The sequence below is a fragment of the Dipodomys spectabilis genome, unplaced genomic scaffold (assembly GCF_019054845.1).
Source record: "Dipodomys spectabilis isolate Male_0828 unplaced genomic scaffold, ASM1905484v1 ptg000004l, whole genome shotgun sequence".
Taxonomy (NCBI): domain Eukaryota; kingdom Metazoa; phylum Chordata; class Mammalia; order Rodentia; family Heteromyidae; genus Dipodomys; species Dipodomys spectabilis.
Window position 1 is genome coordinate 11,772,105 of NW_024870681.1, and position 22,772 is coordinate 11,794,876.

Genomic DNA, 22,772 nt, shown 5'->3' on the forward strand with positions numbered 1-22,772 from the left:
CAGCAATCGTGTAGCTGAGATGACTGTATACTGGTACTTTGGGTTGAGCAGGGAAGATCAGCAGCTAGTTCTAACTTAGGTGTCCCCATCTTACTTGGCAGTTTGAAGCTAAGACCCGAGGCAAGGTCTTGGGGGATGTGGTGACCCTGGATTCCTCAGGCTGTGGTGGTTTGCTGGATGTGGCCACAATGAGCCTCCACCTCAAAGATGAATAGAGGTAGGGCTGCTGTGTCAGCCAGGCTCAGGCATGCTGCCGTCTCTGTGCACTCCCCAGCAGGGACTCCATGTTTCTGTGGGCAGCTTAGCAGCCCTGGAAACAGGGCTGGGCTCTGGCCGGGAAAGCATGTGGGCTGAACTACATTTTATGAAAGCAGCTGCAGTTCACGGCACGCTCCCTATGCTAGATTTACGGGGCTCCGTAGTTTTAATGGTTTCTGTGGGGTTAGTGTCCTCCCCCATCTCCTGGCTGCTGTCCCTGAGGCAGATAGGTGACAAGCCTCCCCTTGCTGGACTGACCCAACAGGAAGGTATGGCTGGGTGAAGAGGGGCGAACAGGAGGCGACCACCCAAGCCTCCTTGGGAGGGGCAGTGGTTGGGAGGCCCTTGGGGGCCACCCTGAGCAGCTCATAAATCTCAAAGACCTCCAAGAGGCAGGAAGCCTCCCTACAGAAATGTCTTGCATGCTCAGGTCTTGATGGAGAGTGGAGAATAGCCAGCCAGCCCCTTGTGCCTATCTAGCAGGTGGCTTGTCCAGTGCTGTCTTTACCTCCACCTGCCAGCTCCCAGCAGGCTATGAATAAGGTATCTTAGAACCCAGCCCAGCTTCCATAGCAAAGGAGCCTTGATCTGAGTGAGCAGTCCCCCAAAACCCATGTGTTTCAGTCAGCCCTGAGCTTCTAGATTCTCAGAAGGCAAGAGCTCACAGGCCTGGGTCAGGGCTGGTGCTGGGAGAGGGAGGGAGGGAGGAAGGTTTTGAGTGAGCTGGGGCTCTGGGCAGAGGACAAGACAGTTGTGGAATGCAGGTCCCTCTGTACAGGCCCCAAGCACATGATGTGGCCTGGGACTTGCACTCTTCTGGGTGTCTCTAATGATGCTGGGTTTGGGAAGGCGGCTAGATGCTTGCTCTCTAGGGACAGGCTGCCACTCACCATGTAGCCAGGAATGCCACTGGCAGCAGGTTGCATTCTGCCTTTTGTACCCAAGAAGAAAGTGGCCGCAGACATCCAGCTGACCTGTGCCTTGCCTCCCAGGTCTTGGTTGGCCAAAACAAGCACAGGTGGTCCTTGCCAAGTCTGGTCCCTGGAGCCACAGCTAAGCCTCAGCCCAGGGATGGAGTCGATTGGGCCTTCCTTCCGCAGGCTGGAGTCGGGGCCAGTGATGACAGTCCTGGTGGCCAGGAACTGTTCTAGCATGAAAGTCTTTCCTTTGAACCCTAAAATTGTTTAGAGGGGCTACTGATACCGCACCTACTTGTAGGGCACTGGATTCTGTGGTTAGGAAATGGTTAAGACAGTTCCTGGATTCCAAGGTTGGGAGACTGGCAGGCCTGGGACAGTGGCATTCTTCAGGTGCATTCTCCCTGGCCCCCTCTTCCTTCGCTCCTACGTGTGGTATAGTGCCTTGAGGCGGTGCACACCAGCCACTGGCAGCAGTGGCCAGGCCTATGCCTCCTTTGGTGGGGCGTGTCACTTGTCACTGGTGCTAGGGCCCGTGTCACCAACTCTCCTGTCTCCAGACGGGGGCCACTCAGGCTCATGGCTGGGACCCTCTTGGCATGCCTTCCATCTCCCGTGCTCTGGGTCAGCTCATCTTCCTCTCCCAATGGGGAGGCTCACGGTTAAGGCATGGGAGGAAGGAAGATGTCTGACTGTCCTGGGCTGTCATTGTGTGGGTGAGTCTTAAGTCTATTCCGGAAGGCTGCTATAACAAAGTGCATTAGACTGGGTAACTTAGGACTACAGAAATACATTGCTTGCAGTTTTGGAGACGGAGTACAAGATCAAGGCAGACAGATTCGGTGTTGGTGAGGGCTCCCTCTGCTTACTCTGTCACCTTGTTGCCGTGGTGTGGTAGAAGGGGCCAGGGCTCACGTGGGCCTCTTTCATAAGGGTGCTAATCCTGCTCCTGAGAGCACTCATTACTTAGTCACTTCCTAAAGACCCCGCCTCCTAATGCTCTTGCAGTGGGTATTCCATTCTAGCATTGGAATCTGGGAGGGATGCCAGCCTGAGGACTAGAGCACAACAAAAGAAGTCTATCTTTGGGGGCATGGTCCTAGGATGGGCCCAGTTGCCTATTGCCTACTAGCCCATCACCAGGCTGGCAACGTCACTCACATGCACACCTGATGGCTAGGTTGGTGGCACCCCAGGCTCTGTGTTAGATGGAGACTTTTTTTTTTTTTTTTTTTGTCATGGAGCTTGAACTCTGGGCTTGGGTGCTGTCTGTGCCTCTTCAGATCAAGGTGAGCGTTCTACCGCTAGAGCCACAGCACCACTTCTGGTTTTCTAGTGGTTTATTGGAGATAAGAGTCTCACGGAGTTTCCTGCCCAGGCTGGCTTTGAACCACGATCCTCAGATCTCAGCCTCCTGAGTAGCTACGATTACAGGCGTGAGCCACCAGTGCCTGGCTTTAGATGGAGACTTGATCCTTCGGAGGTGGCAGCATCCTGGTGATGTGCCACATGGCTGTTGGGGCATGCGGCGTGGGTCTGTTTGAGGTCACTGTTGCAATGTGTATTTTGAATATTTTCAGCTGTATGCGTGCTGAGGGGACTTGGCCCGTGTGCTGCGTGTGCAGCTCATACTTGGTGGGCTGTGTAATGCGCAGAGGCGTTGCCAAGGGCAGCGGAAATGTGGAATTCTTCCAGCATAATCACATGAATTCTGCCACCACCCTCCCCTGGCCCTGCGTCCGTCTTACGCTGTGGCTGAGGCAGCTTCTACCCTGGGAGGAGCTGGGATTTGCAGGGGATGGGAGGATGACAAGGGCTAGGTGCTTTGTTCTGGATTGTGGAGGGCTGCAGTATTAGGGGGAGGAAACCCTTCAGGGCTGAGTGCTCCAGACTGAGGCTCTCCCCTCACCCCCAGAATACTGTGGGATATTCACTGAGGGAAGAGATCAGGGAGGGTGCAGAGTAGGAGGGTCCAGCTGAGATGTGCAGGCAAAGGCTCAACCCTGGCCAGCCACCTCTCTCTGCTGTGGCCTCCTCTCAGTGAAGTTGGGAGTCAGGCCTGCTCTCCTTCCTGTACTTGGGCTAAGACCCAAGACTGCCAGTCTTTGAAATTTACTTTTATTACAGTGGCCAGGTAATAATTTTTTTTTTTGGGGGGGGTGGGTCCAGTCGTGGGCTGAACTCTGGGCCTGGGTGCTGTCCCTCAGCTCTTCAGCTCAAGGCTAGCACTCTACCACTTAAGCCACAGCGCCATTTCCGGCTTCTTTTTCCCCTGCTTATGTGGTGCTGAGAAATCGAACCCAGGGCCTCATGCATGCAAGACAAGCGCTCTACCACTGAGCCACCTTCCCAGCCCCAGGTAACATTTTTTTTTTTCTCTCCCAATTCTGGAGACGAGGGATCAAGGTGACAGAGTCACTTCTGTGGTTTGTGGATGGCCACTGTGTCCTAATCTCGTAAATTGAGTTGGATTAGGACTTGCCCTCAGCAGCGCATTTGGGGTACCTGTGTACTCTAACATACAGGGCATAGCATATGAATAGAGGATATGTCCATAATTCAGCCCTCAACGCTGCACCTGCCAAGATCAGAGAGGTGCCTCCACACATGTTCGTGGCTGGGTGTGTGTCCCTGGCTGGGTGTGTGTCCCTGGCTGGCCCTGAGGTGCTGCACAGGGAAAACATCCGTCTGCCCAGGGAAGCTCATTCAGTGTACAGCTTAGTCCTGGGGAGAGACCAGGGCTCTCAGGCATGCCTATAGTGGCTCCCCCATTGCTTAGTTAAGGGGCACTCAGTTGCCACGGTGACCTCCATCTGCACAGTCAGATACACATGGCCCGGCCACTTCTCTGCATTGGAGGACTCCCCCACCCCTTAGAGTTCACACTGAGTGTTGAGTCCCTTGGTGACAAAAACATGGAAACGGTTGCCATGGCAGCCATTCTTTGGAGCCCTCAGACTGGAGTGCAAAGTTCATGATGCCCAGGAACAGCTGAAATGAAAATGTGGGGAAAATCTACTTCTCGCCCCTCCAGGAGGATCCTTCCACACAGCCAGCTGTCCTGCCTCGCCCACCTCTCCCATCACCTTGGGCCAGTGTAGGAGCACAGAGGTCCTGGGAGTGGAGCTGTTAAAGAGTGGTCCCCAGAGGCCTTGGCTGGAGTTGCCAAGGGTTCTGATGTCCACTGGGCCTTCCCTGAGGATGTGCCTTAGTGACAGGCTGCTGGAGCCACAGAGCCGTTTTCTTTTAAGCTGTTGTCTTTCTTCAGGGTGACTCCAGTGGCCAAGGTTGTTCCAGCTTGGAACAAGGCTGGGCTCATGGGAAAGATGACAGGGATGAGGGAGATGGCTAGCTCCTTCAGGTGGAACTGAGGCTTTTTTCCAGGCTGCTGCTGGACTGGGGAGAAATCATGTGTCCCGTCCTCCCCAGCCCCCCAAAGAGTGGAATCTGGGATTCATCAACTGAAGGGTTCTACAGTTAGGGTCTAGAAACCAACACACAGGCACACTATTCCTGGTTTAAAGTCTTGCACCAAGGAAACCTTTTATCCTGGTGTTGCACAAACTTGTTTGAGCCAAGCCCACTCATTTTTGAACTATCTGTTACTGTCCTGTGGGAGTAACATTGTTACCATACATTTGGACATTAACTGAGGCTGAAAGAGTAAAAAATGGGGATTCTAAGCCTTACCCAGTTCTATTGAGTCAGACTCTCTGGGGGCATCCCCAGCATGTGTTTTCAGAAGCCCCCTGGGGTTCTGGATGCACACGGCAGCTGGAGGACCCTTGCACCAAGGGAAAGGCTGGCAGGGACTGGGGAAAGAGGCTCAGGGAAGGAAGCAGCCTTGCAGGGATATGAGTTGGTGGGCAAGACTTAGACCTCTAGGAAAGGCGCTCTGGCTACCAGGCAGGCAACTTACCTTTGCAGCAGGGCACTAAAGCCAGGTGAGACTGGCCTGTGTCAGTGGGGTGTCATGAGGCTTGGGCTGAAATGATTGGGACCTTTGGAGGTATGGCCACATGAAGTCTCCTCCAGCTTGTGAAGTGCCTGGCACTCCTGTTGCTGAGGCCACCTGCCATGGGCAGATGGACCTTGCCTCAAGTGGTCTGGGTTTAGTTCCCTGTAGGTTTTTCCCCAAGAGGGGAGCAGACTTGTCCGCAAAGGCACCAGGCCAGGTTTCCTGAAAGTGAGGCCGTGGCACAGGGTGGTATCTGCTTTGGTATTGCTTATTCATGGCCCGCTGGTACCCTCTGCAGTCACTTCCCAGCTCTTGGTGTTTCATTTGACCTAGGTTCTTAGGAAGGAGCAGGGGGGCCCACCTGATCCTTGGCTGCACTTGGGAGCCGGTGGCCCACACACCTGCCTGTGTTTCTTTACAGCCGTCCAGATCCATATCCTGAAGGCGGACAAGGCAGGGGACTGGTGGAAGTTCACAGTGAACATCATCTCTGTGTACAAGCAGGGCACAAGCCGCATCCGCCGTGGAGACCAGAGTCTGTGGATACGCTCCCGAGACATTGCTTGCAAATGCCCTAAGATCAAGCCCCTCAAGAAGTACCTGCTGCTGGGCAATGCCGAGGACTCACCCGACCAGAGTGGCATCGTGGCAGACAAGAGCAGCCTGGTGATCCAGTGGCGGGATACGTGGGCACGGCGGCTGCGCAAGTTCCAGCAGCGCGAGAAGAAGGGCAAGTGCAAGAAGGCCTAGTGCGGAGGCTGCAGCGCCGGGCACCAGGGCCAGGCCCCAAGCATGGGGTTCTTGGACTTGGCCTGCTAGGGCTTTCCCAGGTGGGGACAGGGGGCAGGGCACAGCTGGCCAGGGGGCAGGGTCCCTCATAGGCCCTGCCCCTGCCCCACCCTGTGTGCCCTGGTGGGAGATGCATTCACCCAGGGCAGGGCGCCCGCAGACATGAGGACGAGACGTACCTACCTCACGGCGCTCCTTCCAGAGCACAAATGCGCTTCCCTAAGGCTAGGTGGGGTCGCCGTGGAGGGGCTGGGGGCTGTTCATGCAAGCCATTGATGGTTTTGGAGAAAGGATATGAGAACTGTGAATTTTCAGGTCTGCAGCCTGGGCAGGGGCACTGACCAAGCCCAACCAAACCACCCACACCCTAGACACAAAAGACAAACTCCTTTCTCCCTGACCCTTCTGTCTAGGAATTCCCACTGGACACCCACTGACAACCGGGGTCCTAGCTGAAGGGGCTGGATGGTATTGTGGGAAGCGGCCCTCCAGCTAGCATTTGTCATGTGGACCCTGGTCTCCATGACCACCTGCTGGGCCGGTCCTTCTGGGTGGGTGAGGTGGGGCTTCACCATCTGGAGGAGAGGAGGCCCCCACCCGGCCCTGTACCAGTTGGGGCTGGCCCACCTGGAGGGCAGTGGGCTCCAGGACACCCCTGAGAAGCCCGCCGGGTGGTCACTGCCTCCTGCTGGAGCTGCCATGGGGAGGAGGAGGCGTTGCAAAGGCAAAACCTCCCAGAGCGTTTCCTTTGTGGAAACTTGGAACCAGCCCCTTTTATGACATTTTCCAGGGGAGGGGGCGGAGGCACTGGCTGGGTTTAGGGCAGTGACACTATTTGTGTAATGACATCAGCTCCCACAAGGCCCCTCAGAAGCGTCAACAGCTGGAATGGGCCTGAATGGGCATGGAATGCTGGCCGCAAAGGCAGGCGCTTAGTCCGGGCTTGGGGGAAGGGGCTTGCTGGCTCAGAGAAGTCCAGGGAGGGAAGGAGTGCGCTCACAGCAGGCGGGGCCAAGGAAGCCATGACCACTGCCCATTGCTGTCCCCACTGGTGATGCCAGGGAAGGGACATGCGTGGGAAGGCTGCTGCAGCCACTCAGGCCTGGGTCTAGCTCAACAGCACACACTGCCCACTACTTTTGGGTTATCTTTTGTTGTGCCAGTCTCCCAGAGACTCCCACAGGCAAAAAAAACCCCAGGCCACCTCGTCTGGTGGCGGCACAGGATCTGTCCTGACTCCCCACCTCCTTGAGCTCTGCACTGCCTTTGTAGCCTCTGGCTTCCCATCAGGAAGTTGGTTTTGTTTTCCCCACCCACAGGGGCATAGGGCATTCCAAGGAGGAAGCCTGGGCCTTGGGAATTGGCTTCCTTCTCTTTCCCTCACTTCTGCTTATGTCACCACTGCCATTCACTGAGCACCTGCTCTGTGCTAGGCACTTTACCCACACGCTCCCAGCCTGTCCTCATGACAGGGCTTAACTGATTTTTGCCAGCAAGGAAATGAACGTGTTGTGCAAAGTCCCGTCAAGACATGTGGCAGAACTGGGACTCAGACCCTGGAGCGGGTTTTTCTGACCACTCTGGCTCTGCAGCCCACCCCGGACACTTCCTGCAGCAGGCTGTAGGGGAGGGGTGCCATTGCAATGGCCACTGAGACACTGGCAAGGCTATTGCCTCTTCAGGACCTTGCTCTGAGCCTGGTGGGGTTGGGGGTGACACCTAGAGGAGGCAGTGAGGGTGGTGGGTAAGGCAGGGAACAGAGACTTACCACAAAGCAGCCAGGAGGGCAGGGCTCAGCTCCTCTGAAGAGGTCCTAGAAAGGTGGTTTGGCGGGCCCAAGTGTGGGGAGGAAGGTTGGAGGGCTTCTGGCAGAGACTCCTTAGAGGCAACTGCCCTGGCAAGGGACCCAGCCTCGGTCCAAGCCCAAGGCTGGAGAGTAAGGGCCGCTCTCCAGGCTCAGATACTCCAGGCTCTGATACTCCATCAGCATGTTTTGATTGTAGCAAAAGGCACCATAGGACGAGGGTCCTGTTTTTGTCTGCATAGCTTCTAAGCTGCCCAGAAAAGCTATGCTGCTGACCCCCCCACCCCCCACACACCTTGACTGCCCTCCCTCCAAGTCTCACCAGTGTTGCATGGAGCTTGCATTGGTGTTCTCAGAGATCTGTCAGAGAGCCATGGGCCTAGCAAGCATCAAGGTGTCCTGAAAATCGCTTCAGCTTCCACCTCAGCCACCACCGGCCCTCAGGGCCAAGGCCACCCACTCAGCCTAGCCCTTGGAACCTATGTTGGGGCCTGAGAAGCTAGGTCAGGGATGGGGCCACTGACCGGACTACAGAGCTCACCACAGTGCCTCTTGTGGGCCCAGACTGAAACCAGCCCCCCACCCTCTGCTCCCACCCCTCCCCCACCTGACCCTCCTGAGGTGGGGACCAACTCTCTCCCACCTGCCCCCACGCCAGGGAGGAGAGGGAGATGCCAGTGGAAGGCCTCTGATTTGTACAGTTAGGAAGGGATATAAAACAGAAGTAGGATTTGCTTTTGAAGAGTATATTAACCAGAGTTGTGATATGTAGGTGTTTGAAGAAAACCATACCAGGTTAGTCTTTGTGTTTCATCCAGACGCTCCAGCTGTTCTTTTTCTTCCCAGCTGGGTGGTCTGGTGCCCCTGCCAGCTGAGTGCCTGCTTCACTGATGCACAGTCCTGCAAAGGTGGGATAAGGGAAGGGGGAGGAAATGGGGTGCCTCCTAGGTGTGCTTGTAGGCTGTGGCCTCTGTCCACAGCGTCCGTCCTTAAAGAGATGATAGACAGGAGGCAGCAACCTCAGACTGGAGGCGCACACTGCCTGAGGCCCTGGGTGACCTCCTGGAACTCTGCCTCAGGAGTCACACATGGGAACCGGAAACAGTCCACTCCTGGAGTTGCTCCAGATTGGAAAGAGATTGAGATCTAGAAGAGACGAACCCCTCCCCCCCACCTCCATCCTAGAGCCGACAGACAAGGCTCGCTGATGAGCCATGGCTCATGGACAGACATTCCTGTGGGCCACCACCATGCCATACCCCCAGGGATATTAAAATTGTCTTTGTGGGGCCTTGCCCCTGCCAGAAACCAAGCCAGCGCCACCTTGTGTCATTGGCCATTCCCTTCCTCACTCCCAAATGCACTTCCCGCCTCCCAGACTCCCTGTGTTGCAGACTTCTGTTCACTCAGAAGTGTAAATGTTTAGTTGTGACCATGACATATTGTTTGGGTCAGTGTTCCTTTCCAATGCATACTAATATATTATGGTTATTATATATGAATATATTTAATGACATGGAAAAAGTTGTGGATTTTTTTTAAGATTTTTTTTTTCCTTTTTCTTTTTTGGTTAGAGTTGTAATGGACCCAGAAGGGACTTGTAATGTGGGCCCCACACACTAGAACTAAATTCAGATATCATTCAATAAACTCTTGTATACTGTTCTGTCTCCCATTCTTGGTGGCCTGAGCTATGGGTGGTGGGCATGTTGGGGAGGTAAGAGAAGGGTGGCAACTTCAGGAATATGGCTTCTTGCCCTAGAACTCCCCAGTCAGACAGAACACTGTCCTTACTACCTACAAAAAATAGGAAAAGAGCAGCCTTGCTCGTGGGGACTTTGCTGGTTCCAAATGCTGTTTCGAGCTAAAAGGCTGTCAAATAGGACAGTCTGTTTTTCAGTCCTGAAATCACACCCAGAAACTCTCACACAGGAGGAACTTGGGGGACAGGGGAGTTCCCTCCCCTCCTCCCTACGTGTACCCAACAAAGCAACCTTTAACCTTCCCTTTACCTTCAGAACCTTTTTTCATCACCGGTTTCTTCTATTCAAAGCCAAGTAGAGATAAGAAAGTGCAGCAGGATTAGTAAAACTCAGGGAATCTTATGAAAGACATGCTTCCCAAGCCATAGCTCAACGCTTCACTTAGGGCAGGGATTGGGCCAGTGCCAGCCCCATGCAGCCATGAACTCACTGGATTGTAGAGGCCATAACACCTCCAAATGGCTGTGATTTCTTTATTAAATAAACGATCAGCCATTAGGAGCCTGTTGTGTTGCCATGCAGAGGGGAAACCATCAGCATCAGGGATCATCATTTTACACTGTGGGTTCCGAGGCTTGGCCATGGGCTTGGTCTGGTCCCTTGAGCAATGCAGATTCCAGGCCCTCTTTTTTTTGAAGGTGCAGCAGGCTTCCTTTGCTGTGTGGCAGCCTGGATGGACATGCTCAGCTTCTCAGGATACTTCTCTGGTCCAGCCTCTTCACAAGTCTGGCTTTGATGACCAGGAGCTACTCTCATAGCTAGGGCTTTTAAACCAGGCCAGGTAGGTACATGAGTTGCCTGTCATGGTCCCAATCCATCTCAGGAACAATCTGCTGAACAACACCACCTGACAGCAGATGAGGCAGGTCTCAGAGGGCAAGGCTGGACAGGGAGCAAACAGAAACTGTCTGTAGCCTCAGGCACTGCCCATTGCCAGAGTTCTTGGAGGGATTTTAGACCCATTGAAAATTATTGTATCTTGGAAGTTTCTCAGCTTTGGTCATTTTAGCCCAAGGGTCCGGTAGGATTTTCATAATGATGTGGCTTCCTTTGGTCTCTCCATAAAGTTGTCTGAGCCTGAGCTGTGACACAGTCACAACCAGGCCTTCTGTTGGTAGCTGCAGCCCCTGCCCAAGGCCTGCAGAAGACACTGCTGGTCAGGTAAACATTAGAACAGGACTGTGAACAGCAAGCCACCTTCCAGAGCCTTCCACTCTGGCTGGGGTGACTAGGTGTTGATATCCATCCAACTCAGAGAATACAAGAAGGAGGGTGGGTTGCTGTGAAGCACTGACCCATTTTGGAGACTGAATGGTGAGGCATCAGAAAGCTGAAGAAGCCATTAGTCCACTCTAAAGCCTAGAGTCTGCAGGGATCCCCCTGCATCTCCCAGGGACGCTGCCTGGCATGGGGATGCCCACTTGTGGCAGACATACTCCTCCGCCTCAAACTTCCTTGAACGTCAGACATCTTTTTCCGTGCTCTTTTTAAGACTAAATAAAGACATAGGAGAAACGCGCCAAGAAAAGTGGGGCGTGAAAAGAAGAAATACTGTACATGGACGGATTAACTCATGGCTTTATCAACTGGAGACTCAGCAGGACAGCAAGTCATTTCTGGAAGGAGGTCAATGCCTTTTGTTGTTGGCACGCAGTGGGGAGGAAGCCTGTGAAATCTGTGGCACAGTTAGGGGAAAGAGGAGCTTGGGCTTACCCCAAGTTAAGTGGAATCCCAACTTCAGCAGGACTAGGTTAGAAATAACTAGATAAGAGTTGACTTTTATGCAAAAAGCTGCCTGAATAAGTCTGAAGTGGAAGGTAGGAAATAAGGTGGGAAGGAGCAAAGGCAGTTCCCACAAAGAGGGAAGAAGACACAGCTATAGGTCTTGAAGCCAAGGGGGCAATCAGCAATTCTACACCAGGCCCAAGGAAGGCAAGTTCCAAGGATCTGAGCTCAAGTAGCAAGAACAAAGCCAGCAGGCTGGCTGCAGGCAGCAGAGAAAAGACACATGCAGGATTTTAAGTATCAAAGCCACAAAGGCTGCTTCCAGGCTCAGGTTCTACCAGTCTTGAAAAGAGCAGGTGGTCCTAGGGCTAATGACAGTTATGTACATTATTATGAAGTCTAAATGGAACCAAAGTACTGGCTGTACCTGGATATCTGGATTTCTTTATATGGTATCCAGACTGAAAATGCTTATAATACTCAGTTAAGTTAAACAATTCTTATGCTGTTATTTTAATAAGGTTTATTTTCATTGAGAAAGCACTTGAGATGAGGGCTGCAGCTCTGCCTTGCTCGCTTTCTGTCCATCAGGGCTGACTTAACCAGCAATTTGCAGAGTGCTTGCTACAGGTTGCTGGGCCTGGGGGCCTGACATGATAGGGGGAAACCAGGCTTCGCAAATCATGCTGGGAAATGCCATACAACTGTAAGGTGGTTTCAAGGTGTTGTATGGCAGTCTCCCAGGAGAGGGATTGAGAAACCCACCCTTGAAGATGACTAAAAGGCCAGGGCCAGGGCCTCCTGCCTGACAGGTCCCTCGCCTCAGCGACCGGCCTGTGTTGTCCTGAGCCTGGATGGATGGAGGTGTTTGTATTCTGATCTTGCAGGCAGCTTTTCTTCTCCACTCCCTGCCTGTGGGTCCAGAGAAGGGAAGTAACTTGTCCAGGGTTACACAGCTAACAACATAAGGCTGGGCCCTGAGCCCATTCTGCCCAAAGAACAGAAGCTGCTGTGCACAGACATGGGCTCAGTGTTTTCCTGAAAAGGCCTTTCAGTGAGCTTGATCCAGGCTCTGTGGCTCTGGTTCAAAGATGCCCCACGAGTTGCTGGGGCTCCGTGCTGAGCCAGTCAAGAGGAGGTGAGAAAGTCAAACAGACCGTCAATGCTGCTTCTCCCCCAGAGCCCCGGAGTGGGGGGGGGGGGAAATCCAAGGAGACACTGTTTGTACAGATTTGGGGTTTCACACAAGACAAGAAGAGGTGGCTCTGTGGATTCTTGCTCTTCCCTTGGGTGATCCATTAGTAACCACTTCATCCTCAGAAACGTGTCCCAGTGCACGTTACCTCCAAATAGTCCCAGCCTGGCCAGCACAGCGCACCTCCCTCGCAACCCCCCCCCCCCCCGACTCCTTCAAGCAGGCCCCGCTCTTCCTCTCCTGCCAGGCACACTTGGCTTCCTGACAGTACGGCTCATCTCTGTGGCTGTCATACTCCTCACCCGCTCATTCCATTCCGGACACAGCCCCTGTAAGTCTGTTAACTCTGCTTTGGGGGCTCAGCGTGTTCATGAGATTTGTGGGCAACAAGGGAGCTTCTGGCTTCATCTGGCTCACTCTCATACCTTCACAAGTTGTCCTGTTGCACTTGGTAAAAGCAAGTGCTCGGACCTTGCTCTCAGGCTTGGGGGGGGGTTGTCACTGAAGCAAGGGGTGCATTTGCAGGTGCGTCTCCCCAGTCCTCATATCACACTCCAAGGTGGGTAGAGGATCTGTGCACCTGTTTCTAGATGGGGAGCACACACGGCAAGATAAGTTGCCTGTGGTCACACCGCTGGCAAGTACTGAAGTTGTCCTTGCTGTTCACTGTATTTCAGCTTCCAGAACTTTCCATTCCTCTGTGAAGCAGGACCAGGTAACTAGTTCTGATCAATGAATTGTGAGCAGGGGCCGTGGCTAGTTTCTGGGCTGAATGTTTTATTGCTGGCCTGTGAGCTTCCAGAGTCCCCTTTTCTCTGCCAGTGTTCTCAGTGGACATCTACTGGCCTGGGTTCTGAAGTGCAGAGATGGGGTCAGAGCCAAGCAAGTGTCTGGACTCACGGGTCCCAGGCCTTTCCAGAGCACCGAGGTCCCAGGAAATAACAGAAGGCCAGGCTGCACCTTGGCTCTCTTCCTGGTGCATTTGCGTAGTGGGAGCCCCAGGTTGTGTTCTGTTCAGGAAATGCCCAGGACTCCTCTTCTGGCAGTTGCCTCCCACAGGCTTGCTCTCTCCTCAGTGAGACCAAGTGCTCTGGCGACTGCTGTCATTAATCCTAATTGCTTCTCCTCTTGATGGGAAGGGCAGAAGTAGGCCAGCAGCTCGCCTTGCTTTCCATACAGAAAGGAGAGAGGGCATGATACCTGGCCCTGTGTGCCTTTCTAACTCAAACCCACCATCCTAATGGCCTGGTATCCTTCACACGCCCTCCATCAGCCTGGCCTGAGACACACACACACAAGACCACAGATGCTGCAGACATGCATGCACACATGACTGTCAACCCCAGAAGATACAGTGCTCCCCTCACTTTATAACCCCACCTTTATCTGACCCCTAAACAGGGGCTTTACTACCTGATGGCTCTCCTAGTCCCTACTTGAGCACAAGACTGAATTCTAGCTGCTTTTAGAAGGATGCTTCAATCTAGAGAAGGAGGTTGACTAGGCATTGACTGAGGCAATGAAGATTGTGTTTCCAGGTCTGGAGGCAGAGCCCAAAGTGGAGCCAAGAACTACTTGCGAGCAAGAGCATACAGCACCAGTGGGGGGCCTTGGGCAGGGCAAAGTGACAGGTGGACACACTCAGACATGTCCAGGGGACCACCTCTCCCACATGGCCCTCATCTCATTCACCTGGATGTCCTGGACACACAAGTCACGTGACTTTCACAAGCAGACCAGACACTGCTGAGAGGACAACCAGCAGACTGTGAGGGTGGCAGAGACCACTTGAGGGGCATTTAGCTAGACCACATGACCAAGGTAGAAAGCAGAGGGCTGCACGGGACCAATGCTTAGGCAGCCCGCAGAGCTGCTCAGCTTTGTGGGCCCTCCTGAAGCAAGGCACGTCCAGAGTCCGGGTGCTTTGGAGGAATTTATTGAGAGCAGGTGTTGTGTACCAAAAGGGTGCGGGCTTTCTTCCGTCACTGGCAGGTGTCACAGCGGGTGGTCCCTTTATTGCTATCGGTTGGTTGGCCAGACTGCAACAACCACAATAGCCACAAGCAGCAATAAAATCACCATTATCATCCCTGAAAGAGAGAAACCAAACATACCTCTTAATGATTCAGACCAGAAAAGTGTTGTACAGTGTGTGGAGGATGGGCAGAGAGGGTGGTGGGCACAGGTGGCCCGCAGGCTGCAGGATGCAGCAGGTAGCCCTCACCACCTTGCTGACTGTGCCAGAGACCTGGGGGCCAGGTGAGAAGCCTTGGAGGAGAGAAGGAGCAGCCTCCTCACTCTGGAGGAGGTGGAGGTATATTGACCCATGGCTCCATCCTTGGCAGGTCACCGGGACCCCAAGGATGGCGGAAGTTACTGAGGACGGCTACCTCTGCTGCCCACTTGGATTCTGCATTGACAACACAAAGGGCTTAGAGTTTTCAAAACTACAACTCTAGACTTCATTGTCTCCTCCATCCACGGAGCTTTACTTCATCTTCTTGAATCAGATCCCCCTCCAGAGGGGCTAGCCCCTTCTGGATTAGTATTTTCTAGCATTTTGGGTTAGAGACTATGAAGGGCCCTCAAGTCTCGCTCTGCCTGCCAGCCTCACCCCACCACCTGAGGCCATTGAGTCTACACTCATGACTCCCGGCTTCTCACAGAATGCTGAGGACATGGACTTGGGGGAGCGAGGTCCTTCAACCAGGGAGGGCAGACTCCATGTGCACTGGCCCAGCAGGAACCACAGAGACTTGCCCCACCCACGTGCCTGAGGCAACCGCAGTGTAGCCTGACAGCCAGGGTGAGCGGCTCCAAAGCAAGGAGCAGGGAAAGCTTGCTCACCAAAGACTCTCAGGCCTACTGAGGCAAGTGAGAGCAAATGAGGAAAAGTAGGGGAACAGGGAGGGCCAGACACCTGGGACACGGGGAAGGCAGGGGCAAGACTGGGAGCTGCTTCAGAGAGTAAGTGGAAGCCCTTACTGTTCACAGGAGGTGTTGGCTGCACATCCCTGATCCCAACAGCTCCAGCTGCACTCTAGCAACTCGCCACACCCCGTTATTACGCAGAAATCCATGAAGATGATAAAGTGAACATTTCACCTCCTCAGCTGCCCTCAACCCTACTTCAAGTGCTCAGTAATCTGTATCTCGGCCGTGATACAGAGACTATTTCCACTACATCACAAAGTTGCACTGGGGGGCGGGGGTGGGGGGAGAGAATAGGCAGCAACAGTGGGGTTACTGGCACCCTGCAATGGTGACTGGACTGAAGGCAGACTTGTTGAATAAATGCTCTGGCTACACCCAGGGAGTTCTCAGGAGGTTGTGCCTTCTTTTCTTGCATTGAGTTTATACAACTATGTTTCTTGGAAATTGTCATTTTTTTTCTGATACTTGAAATTATGGGCCTAGAAATGCTCAATACAGTTTCATAAATTCAACTGAGGTTCTTCTTTCCACTTATTGTGTGTGTGTGTGTGTGTGCGCGCGCGCGCGCGCATGCACACGCAGGTGCCAGTACTGGGGCTTGAACTCAGAGCCTTGCACTCTTGCTTAACTTTCCACTCAAAGCTGGTGCTCTACAACTTGGGGCCACAGCACCATGTCCAGATTTTGGTGGTTAGAGCTAAGAGTCTCACAGACTTTTCTGCCTGGGCTGCCTTTGAATCAAGATGCTCAGATCTCAGCCTCCTGAGTAGCAGGGATTATAGGCGTGAGCCACTGATTCCTGGCTTCTTTCCACTTGTAATACTACTTACCTAGGCATTCTCTTGCATGGCCATCTAGTTGACCACACCTGTGTTTCTTTTTATTAATCCCTTCTGAGAACATCATTTGTCTTTGATACTCTCTCACTTCTTCATTTTCTGCTTTTATGGTCATTACTCCTATTAATAGACTTTCTTTGGATTAGTATTGTTATTCTTTCTCCAATTTCTTACGCTGAAATTAAGTCATTCATTTTCCATCTGCCATTTAACTATTATGTCTATAAGCCTCAAGTTTTGAAATGGAATAATTTCCATTAGTGTCTAAGTTCTAAATATTTAAATATACTCCACAGTGATTTCTTCTTTAGTCCAATCATTATTTAGAAATAGGATTTAATATTCCTACTAATAGTAAGACATGCTTATCAAAATGTGTATACACACAGTGTGTGTGTATATATATGTATATATATACACATATGTGTATATATATATACACACACACACACATACATACTTTGGCAGTCAATAACATATATTTTTCTAGAAAGACTGGATCTCTCTTGGTGACAAAGTGATCACAAATCCTATTAATGAAAATACTGTGGTTTGTTGACTACTTGTACTTGAAGAAAATGCTCAATCACAATAAGACAATATTGAAAATAAGAATGCAAGGTGCCTTTCCAGCCAAGTTCACAGACTTTCTGAACTCAGTTTAAGGGTTCAATAGATCCTGGGTAATGGAAAATTTAAAACCAACTCGTGAGCATAGCTTACTGATGATTTCAAACACTGAAAAGGAATTGAAACACATGGTAAGCTCCTTGTCATTTGCCTGAGGTGAAAGAGTTGTTTAAACACGATTCTTTTTCTAGAGTGAGGAGTGTGGAAGAGCAGGGTCTTGCTATATAGTTCAGGCTGGCTTCAAACTTACCATCCTCTTGCCTAGAATGCTAACATTACAGGTGTGCAGCTACCTGTACATTTCCATATCCAGAGGACCCCATCTTTCCCAAATCCCTCTTCCCAAGGACCCTTTCAGGGTCTCTGCCCCTCCTCTGGTTCTGTCTTCACAAGATACAGCCTAAGCCTCTATACTATAGACCTGCAGCCTGTGGTCCATGGACCAGTTCTAACTGTAGTCTCTTTTTTTGTAGTCGATGAGCCAAGACTAACTTTTATGTGTTTGAAGAGTTGTCAAGAAAGTGAAAGATGCTGTGACGTGCTGTGTGTGGTCTGCAAAGCCTAAAACATTTTGTAGATAAAACGGGGCCCTGCTGTGCAGCACAGAGACAGACGACGACTCAGCTGTGGCACCAGTTGGCTCCTATCTCCACTTACTTCATCTAAGGAGCTCCTTTTATTTGGGGGGATGGGGTGTTCAGGGGTGGCAGTGGGGATTGAACTCAGGGCCTCTTGCTTGTTAAGCAAGTTTTCTCTATCACTTGAGCTACACTCCCAAGCCTATGTTTTTAACTTTAGGCCAGGATCTTTCAAGGCCTGGACTGAACATGCAATTCTCTTACCTCTCAAGTAGCTGGGATTACGGATGTGCACCACTTTGTCCAGCAAAGGATTTTCTTCCTTCTTGTAAACTTCTCTATGATCTATTTTGGAGTGTAGCTATAATATTTTAGCTAGCACTTAAGACTGTTGCAATGAGAAGGGGTGTGTACCAGCATCTTAGTACCATCTCTGTCTTAGGCCAACTTCTTACCAGAACCAGAGTAGCAAGTCATTTCATCCATTTCTGTCTCTAGAAACACCTTTAGGGTGGCCAGCTCTCCAAAGCAGGAGTCCTACTACTTCTTGGTCATTCTGCTATGTGTGCTTGGTTGAGAGGAGGGGAAGGTTTATGTGGTACGTGGAGGTGTTATTCCTGGTATTCTAGGGCCTAGGTTCACCTATGGGAAGGGGAGGAGCTGGCTGCTTGGGGAATCTACAGATGAGTAGAGACAGTTTGGAAGACACCCGGCTGCTGTGGCTCAGGCTCACAGTGGTAAGCACTCTAGGCTGCCTTGCTCCGAGTGCCATGTAAGCCCTTGAACAAAGCTGGGATGGCCCAGCTTGAAGCCATGCTCAGTTTACAATGAGGATGATGATGGGAAAAGCAGAAAAAGTGATGAAAGAAATCAAGAACTAATCACAAAGACAAAAACCAACAGCAAGTGCCTCACAAGGGGGGGAGGCGGGCACCCAGGGCTCCAATGGCTCCCTCTGCACTCTAGCCAACACTCTGTGCTCCTGCCCACCCCCTTGCTTCTACACATGCCTCCCTTTCTTCCTGGAGGTCTCTTGTTTGGGTCTAGTTAGTCCCCCAAACCTCAGTATGAGTGTGGCTTCCTTGAAGATTGTCCTGGTAAACTCCTGCTAACTGGGCTCATTTCATCCCTGTCTCCCAAGTAGCCTGTGTTTCCATCTCTGAGTGGGTGCCCCATTTCTGCCACGTGAGAATCTTACATAAGGACTGTCTTCTCATTTCCTACCACATACCAGTGCCTAGCACAGAGCAGACACAAAAGAGTAAAGCAGGGTCTTTCTAAAGTAGAGAAGGCTAAGCCTGCTGGCCATGCTCAGTTCTATTTTCTACATGAGGAAGCAGGGTTCTGGAAAGCCAGCATGGGAATGTAGGCCTGTACCACTGAGTCTGGCTGGGGGTCCTGTGGCCCAGAAGAGCCTGAGGTTTAGAAGGCAGAAAGGCCCCAAATCCCAGGGGCTGAAAACCTGGGATGGGGCTTCTTTTCTCTCCTCCCTTTCCACTTTTTATGGTGGGAAATGGACAGAAGGCTATGCTGACCATGACAGACCTTCATTTAGCTCTTCAAGGGTCAAATCCCTGGCCTGTCTGGTTGCACCTGTGCCCTCACTCCCTCCGTCTCCAGTGGGCTAAATTCGGAAGTACACCCCTGCTTATTTCTCTAAATGTCACTGAAAGATCAGCGTGCTGTAATACAATCAGCACTGTAATACAATCATGGAGGCTTGATATTTCCTTGAGACAGACACAGACAGGGCTCCAAACTTTCAGACCTGGGAAAGGGCTTCCAGCTTCCAGGCTGAGTAAAGCCCATCCTGCTCAGTGGTTCTGGGAAGAAGCCAAGCTGGGCTGCGTCAGAGGTGAGAGATAGAACTGCCCAGCGAGCAGGCCTCAGGGGGATCTCATCGTCCATCCTTCAGCCAAGGAAATGTTTGACATTTGGGAACGAAAAAGAGAGTTGAACTTCTGGGAAGCTGCCAACTCCTAAACAATGAGTGTTCTCTGCCCCGACCCCAGCATGGAACACACCTGGAGGAGGCTCTGGACTTCAGAGTTGCGTTTGCTCTGGTCTTCACTCAGCTCCTGCCCTGGCACCGCCAGCACCTGGCAGGGCAGATGTTCCCTCTCAGGATCAAGAGTCCCTTTCAGGGACAGATGCGGGATGCCAGGGTTACCAAAGTGGAAAAACAAAACAAAACCCAGCAACGTCCATTTCCCTTGGTCAGTTTACCAGATGAGGATTACTCAGCCACGTACAATATTTACAAGTCCAGCTCATGGCAATTAAGAGGCAACGTAAGAAAACAAACTATTTTTCAAACTGGGAAGGGACACTGACCAGGCTTCTCAGGAACAGGAGTGTGTTTTCTGGATTGTTCATGGGGATTAATGGGCCATACTTTGTTTTTTTTCTCCCAGTGAAGCACTGGAAACCGGCAAGTGACAGCCTATGTGGCCAGTACCTTGGTCACAGTGCAGCATAGCACAGCTCCTGGTACTTACTGGCATGGCTAAGGGAGGAAACAGGAAATGTGAAGCAGCTTTTCTTGGAGTATAAGGGCAGATCTCCTGGCCACTTCTACTAGTAGCTGTAAGGCATGTGGGAGGTGAGCATGGGGAGAGGAAAAAAGGGGAGGGGTGAGATGAAGAGTACCTTTACCTGGAAGAGTGTGTTTTGTGTTTGTCCTAGGGCTTAAACTCTGGGCTTGGGTTTTCTCCCTGAGCATTTTTACTCAAGGCTAGCACTCTACCACTTGAGCCACAGCCCTACTTCTGGTTTTTTTGTTTTTTTTTTTTTTGTGGTTAATTGGAGATAAGTCTCACAGACTTTCCTGACCAGGCTCACTTCAAACCATGACCCTCAGATCCCAGCCTTATGGGTAGCTAGGATTACAGGTGTGAGCCACTGGCTGCAAGTCTTTTTATATGATTGGGTTCCAAGGAAAGCCTTTAGGACTATGGTTGTTGCTGGCTGTTTGAACTAAGAGGCAGCACTGCTTTGTCCGCTTCATCTGTCACTTGGAAGAGTGAGAACCACAAACAGCCCCCAGGAAGCCAATGGCCTTTTAGGAGCAGCACTCTTTTACATGGCTCAGTACTGGTAGATATTCCCTTCAGTGCCTTCTGTAGGTGACATTTGCTTAAGTATTAACCAGTTGGTTCTCACTGATCAAACAGGGATGTTTTGCAGCAGATTCCTGAGCCAAGGTGGGAAAGGAGCAGGAGTAGAGACAAAACTGGAATATTTGTTTTCAAAAGTTCATGTAAATGTCCCCTTTAATCCTCTAACTGGGTAAATAAGCTAAGAAAAGAGTAGACATGAGAAGGTGAGGTATTTGCTTTCTGATTTCTGGACTGAACTGGGGAGAGCAGAGCTGCCTGATCTGGAGTTGTCTGGCCTGCTCTGGTCAGCAGCCTGTGGCATGAAACACCTGTTGCCTGCCTCCCACTTCCTTCTGCCACTCACCAGGCTGGAAAAAAAAACAAAACAACAAAACAGCAACCACAGGAAAACGGGCACCTACCTGCCTCTGGCCTCACCCTTCTCGAATCTGCTTTATTTCCCATTCCGTTAACTTCCCTCTTATAATGTATTCATTAATATACCAGACAAACTAGCCAGGTGCTAGTGGCTTATGCTCCTAATCATAGCTACTTGGGAGGCAGAGATCAGAATTGTGGGTCAAAGCTAGCAAGGCAAAAGATTCATAAGGCATTACCTCAACCATTAGCTAAACTAATGATGCATGCCTGCTACCCCAGCTATATATAGGAGGTTGAAATGGATGGGACAGACTGAGCGAAAGATTTCACAAGATCTCATCTAAACTCACAAGATCTCATCTAAACAGACAAAAGAGCTGGGCATGGTGGTGGATGCCTGTCATCTCGGCTATAGTGCAAAGTATAAAATAGTGGAAAGTATAAACTAAGAGGACTGTGGTCCAGGATGGCCTGGGCAAAATGCAGGACCCTATGTCAAAAATGGCTAGAGTTTTTAAAAAGGGCTAACAGTGGGTTCAAGAGGTAGAGTGCTTGTATAGCAATTGTGAAGCCTTGAGTTCAAACCTCCCTTCCATCCCAAAACCATAACCTGAAAAACAAAAGTCTTCCCTGGATTTCTTACGTTTTTCTGGGCCTGGCATCCAAACCATCCTTGCAAGCATTCCTCTCTGTTTTCTGGATCGGCCTTTCCCTGCAGCTCTAGGGTCTGACCCTCTATCTACTCCACTTTCCTCCTGCTTTCTCTGTGAACATATTTATCCTATTTTCAGGGAGCTCAAGGGCCCTGGTTCCATGCTCAACTTAGATTCCCCACCCTCCATAAAGAGTGCTCAGCCCTACACTTCTTGCCACCTCTGGACACCAAGAAGCTCCCACAACAAGGCTATGACTGGCAAACAGTCATCTTTCATCTTTAAATTCTTATGTTATTAGTGGTTCTGTCCTTAAAACACAGGATCTCCAAAAACAGGGATTGTGCTATCTGATGTGGAGGAGGGACAGAGAGTTTATACTCAGGGACAAGGAACTTCAAATCTGCCACTTCCTAGCTATGGGATATTTGAGAAAGTTTCATGTGTATATCTGTGCCTGTGTCAGAACTGGGACTTGAACTCAGGGCCTTGTACTCTTACTTTTTCTGCTCAAGGTTTGAGGTCCACTGAACCACACCTCTACTTCTGAATTTTTGCTGGTTATTTGGAGATTAGTCTCTTACAGACTTTTCTGTCCAGGCTGGTTTCAAACCTTGATCCCAGATCTCAGATTCCTAAGATTACAGGTGTGAATTACAGACTAGGATTTACAGGTGTGAGATACTGGTGCCTCTCTTGAGTTTATAAAATGAGATCAAGAAACTCCAACTTTATACGTTTCTTGTGAGGACTCAAGAATACAAAGCAATGACAACTTCTAGTTGTCATTTGGCTCTTGATAGTGGTAGCCATGCTGACAGTATTGATGACTCCTGGCTAGCCACTGCCCAGGCTCAGTGCCTTGTGCACAGTGGACACACATGAACATCCTGCAAGAACACTAGTCTCTCAGAGCAACCACACAAATAATGTGTCATTCAATCCAAATGAGAAGGAACAGGAGCAAACACCGAGGAACACCTGGGTGGCATTTGGTGTAGAAACAGAGGCCAATTCTAGCCAGGCCCAGTGGTGACGACGGGCGTCCAGGAAAGGTTGGAAGTTCAGAGCGGAATATCTGGCAGCATCCGCCTTGGTTATTAGCTACAGGAAGGGCAGCTGTGCTGGGTGAGTCTGGCTGGAGGCGAAAGGCAAGTGGAGCCCAGCCAAGTGGACACCAGGTGAGGGGAGCTGTGAAGAGCCGACACGTAAAAGCCTTTGAGGAAGTAGAGGTCAGAGCAGGGGCACAG

At 51.3% G+C, this 22,772-nt stretch overlaps 2 protein-coding genes across 3 annotated transcripts in view; one reads left to right on the top strand and one right to left on the bottom strand.

The window, feature by feature from the left end:
- Positions 1-9,389, top strand: part of Ntn1 (netrin 1) — a 177,912-nt gene extending 168,523 nt beyond the window's left edge. Inside the window, exon 6 of the mRNA XM_042694495.1 lies at positions 5,555-9,389. Coding sequence (XP_042550429.1) covers positions 5,555-5,883 — 329 coding nt within the window. The 3' untranslated portion in view covers positions 5,884-9,389. The remainder of the gene's footprint in view (positions 1-5,554) is intronic.
- Positions 9,390-14,316: 4,927 nt separating this feature from the next.
- Positions 14,317-22,772, bottom strand: part of Stx8 (syntaxin 8) — a 252,024-nt gene continuing 243,568 nt past the window's right edge. For both annotated transcript variants that reach the window (XM_042692741.1, XM_042692750.1), the window contains one exon: positions 14,317-14,499. In XM_042692741.1, coding sequence (XP_042548675.1) covers positions 14,429-14,499 — 71 coding nt within the window. In that variant the 3' untranslated portion in view covers positions 14,317-14,428. The remainder of the gene's footprint in view (positions 14,500-22,772) is intronic.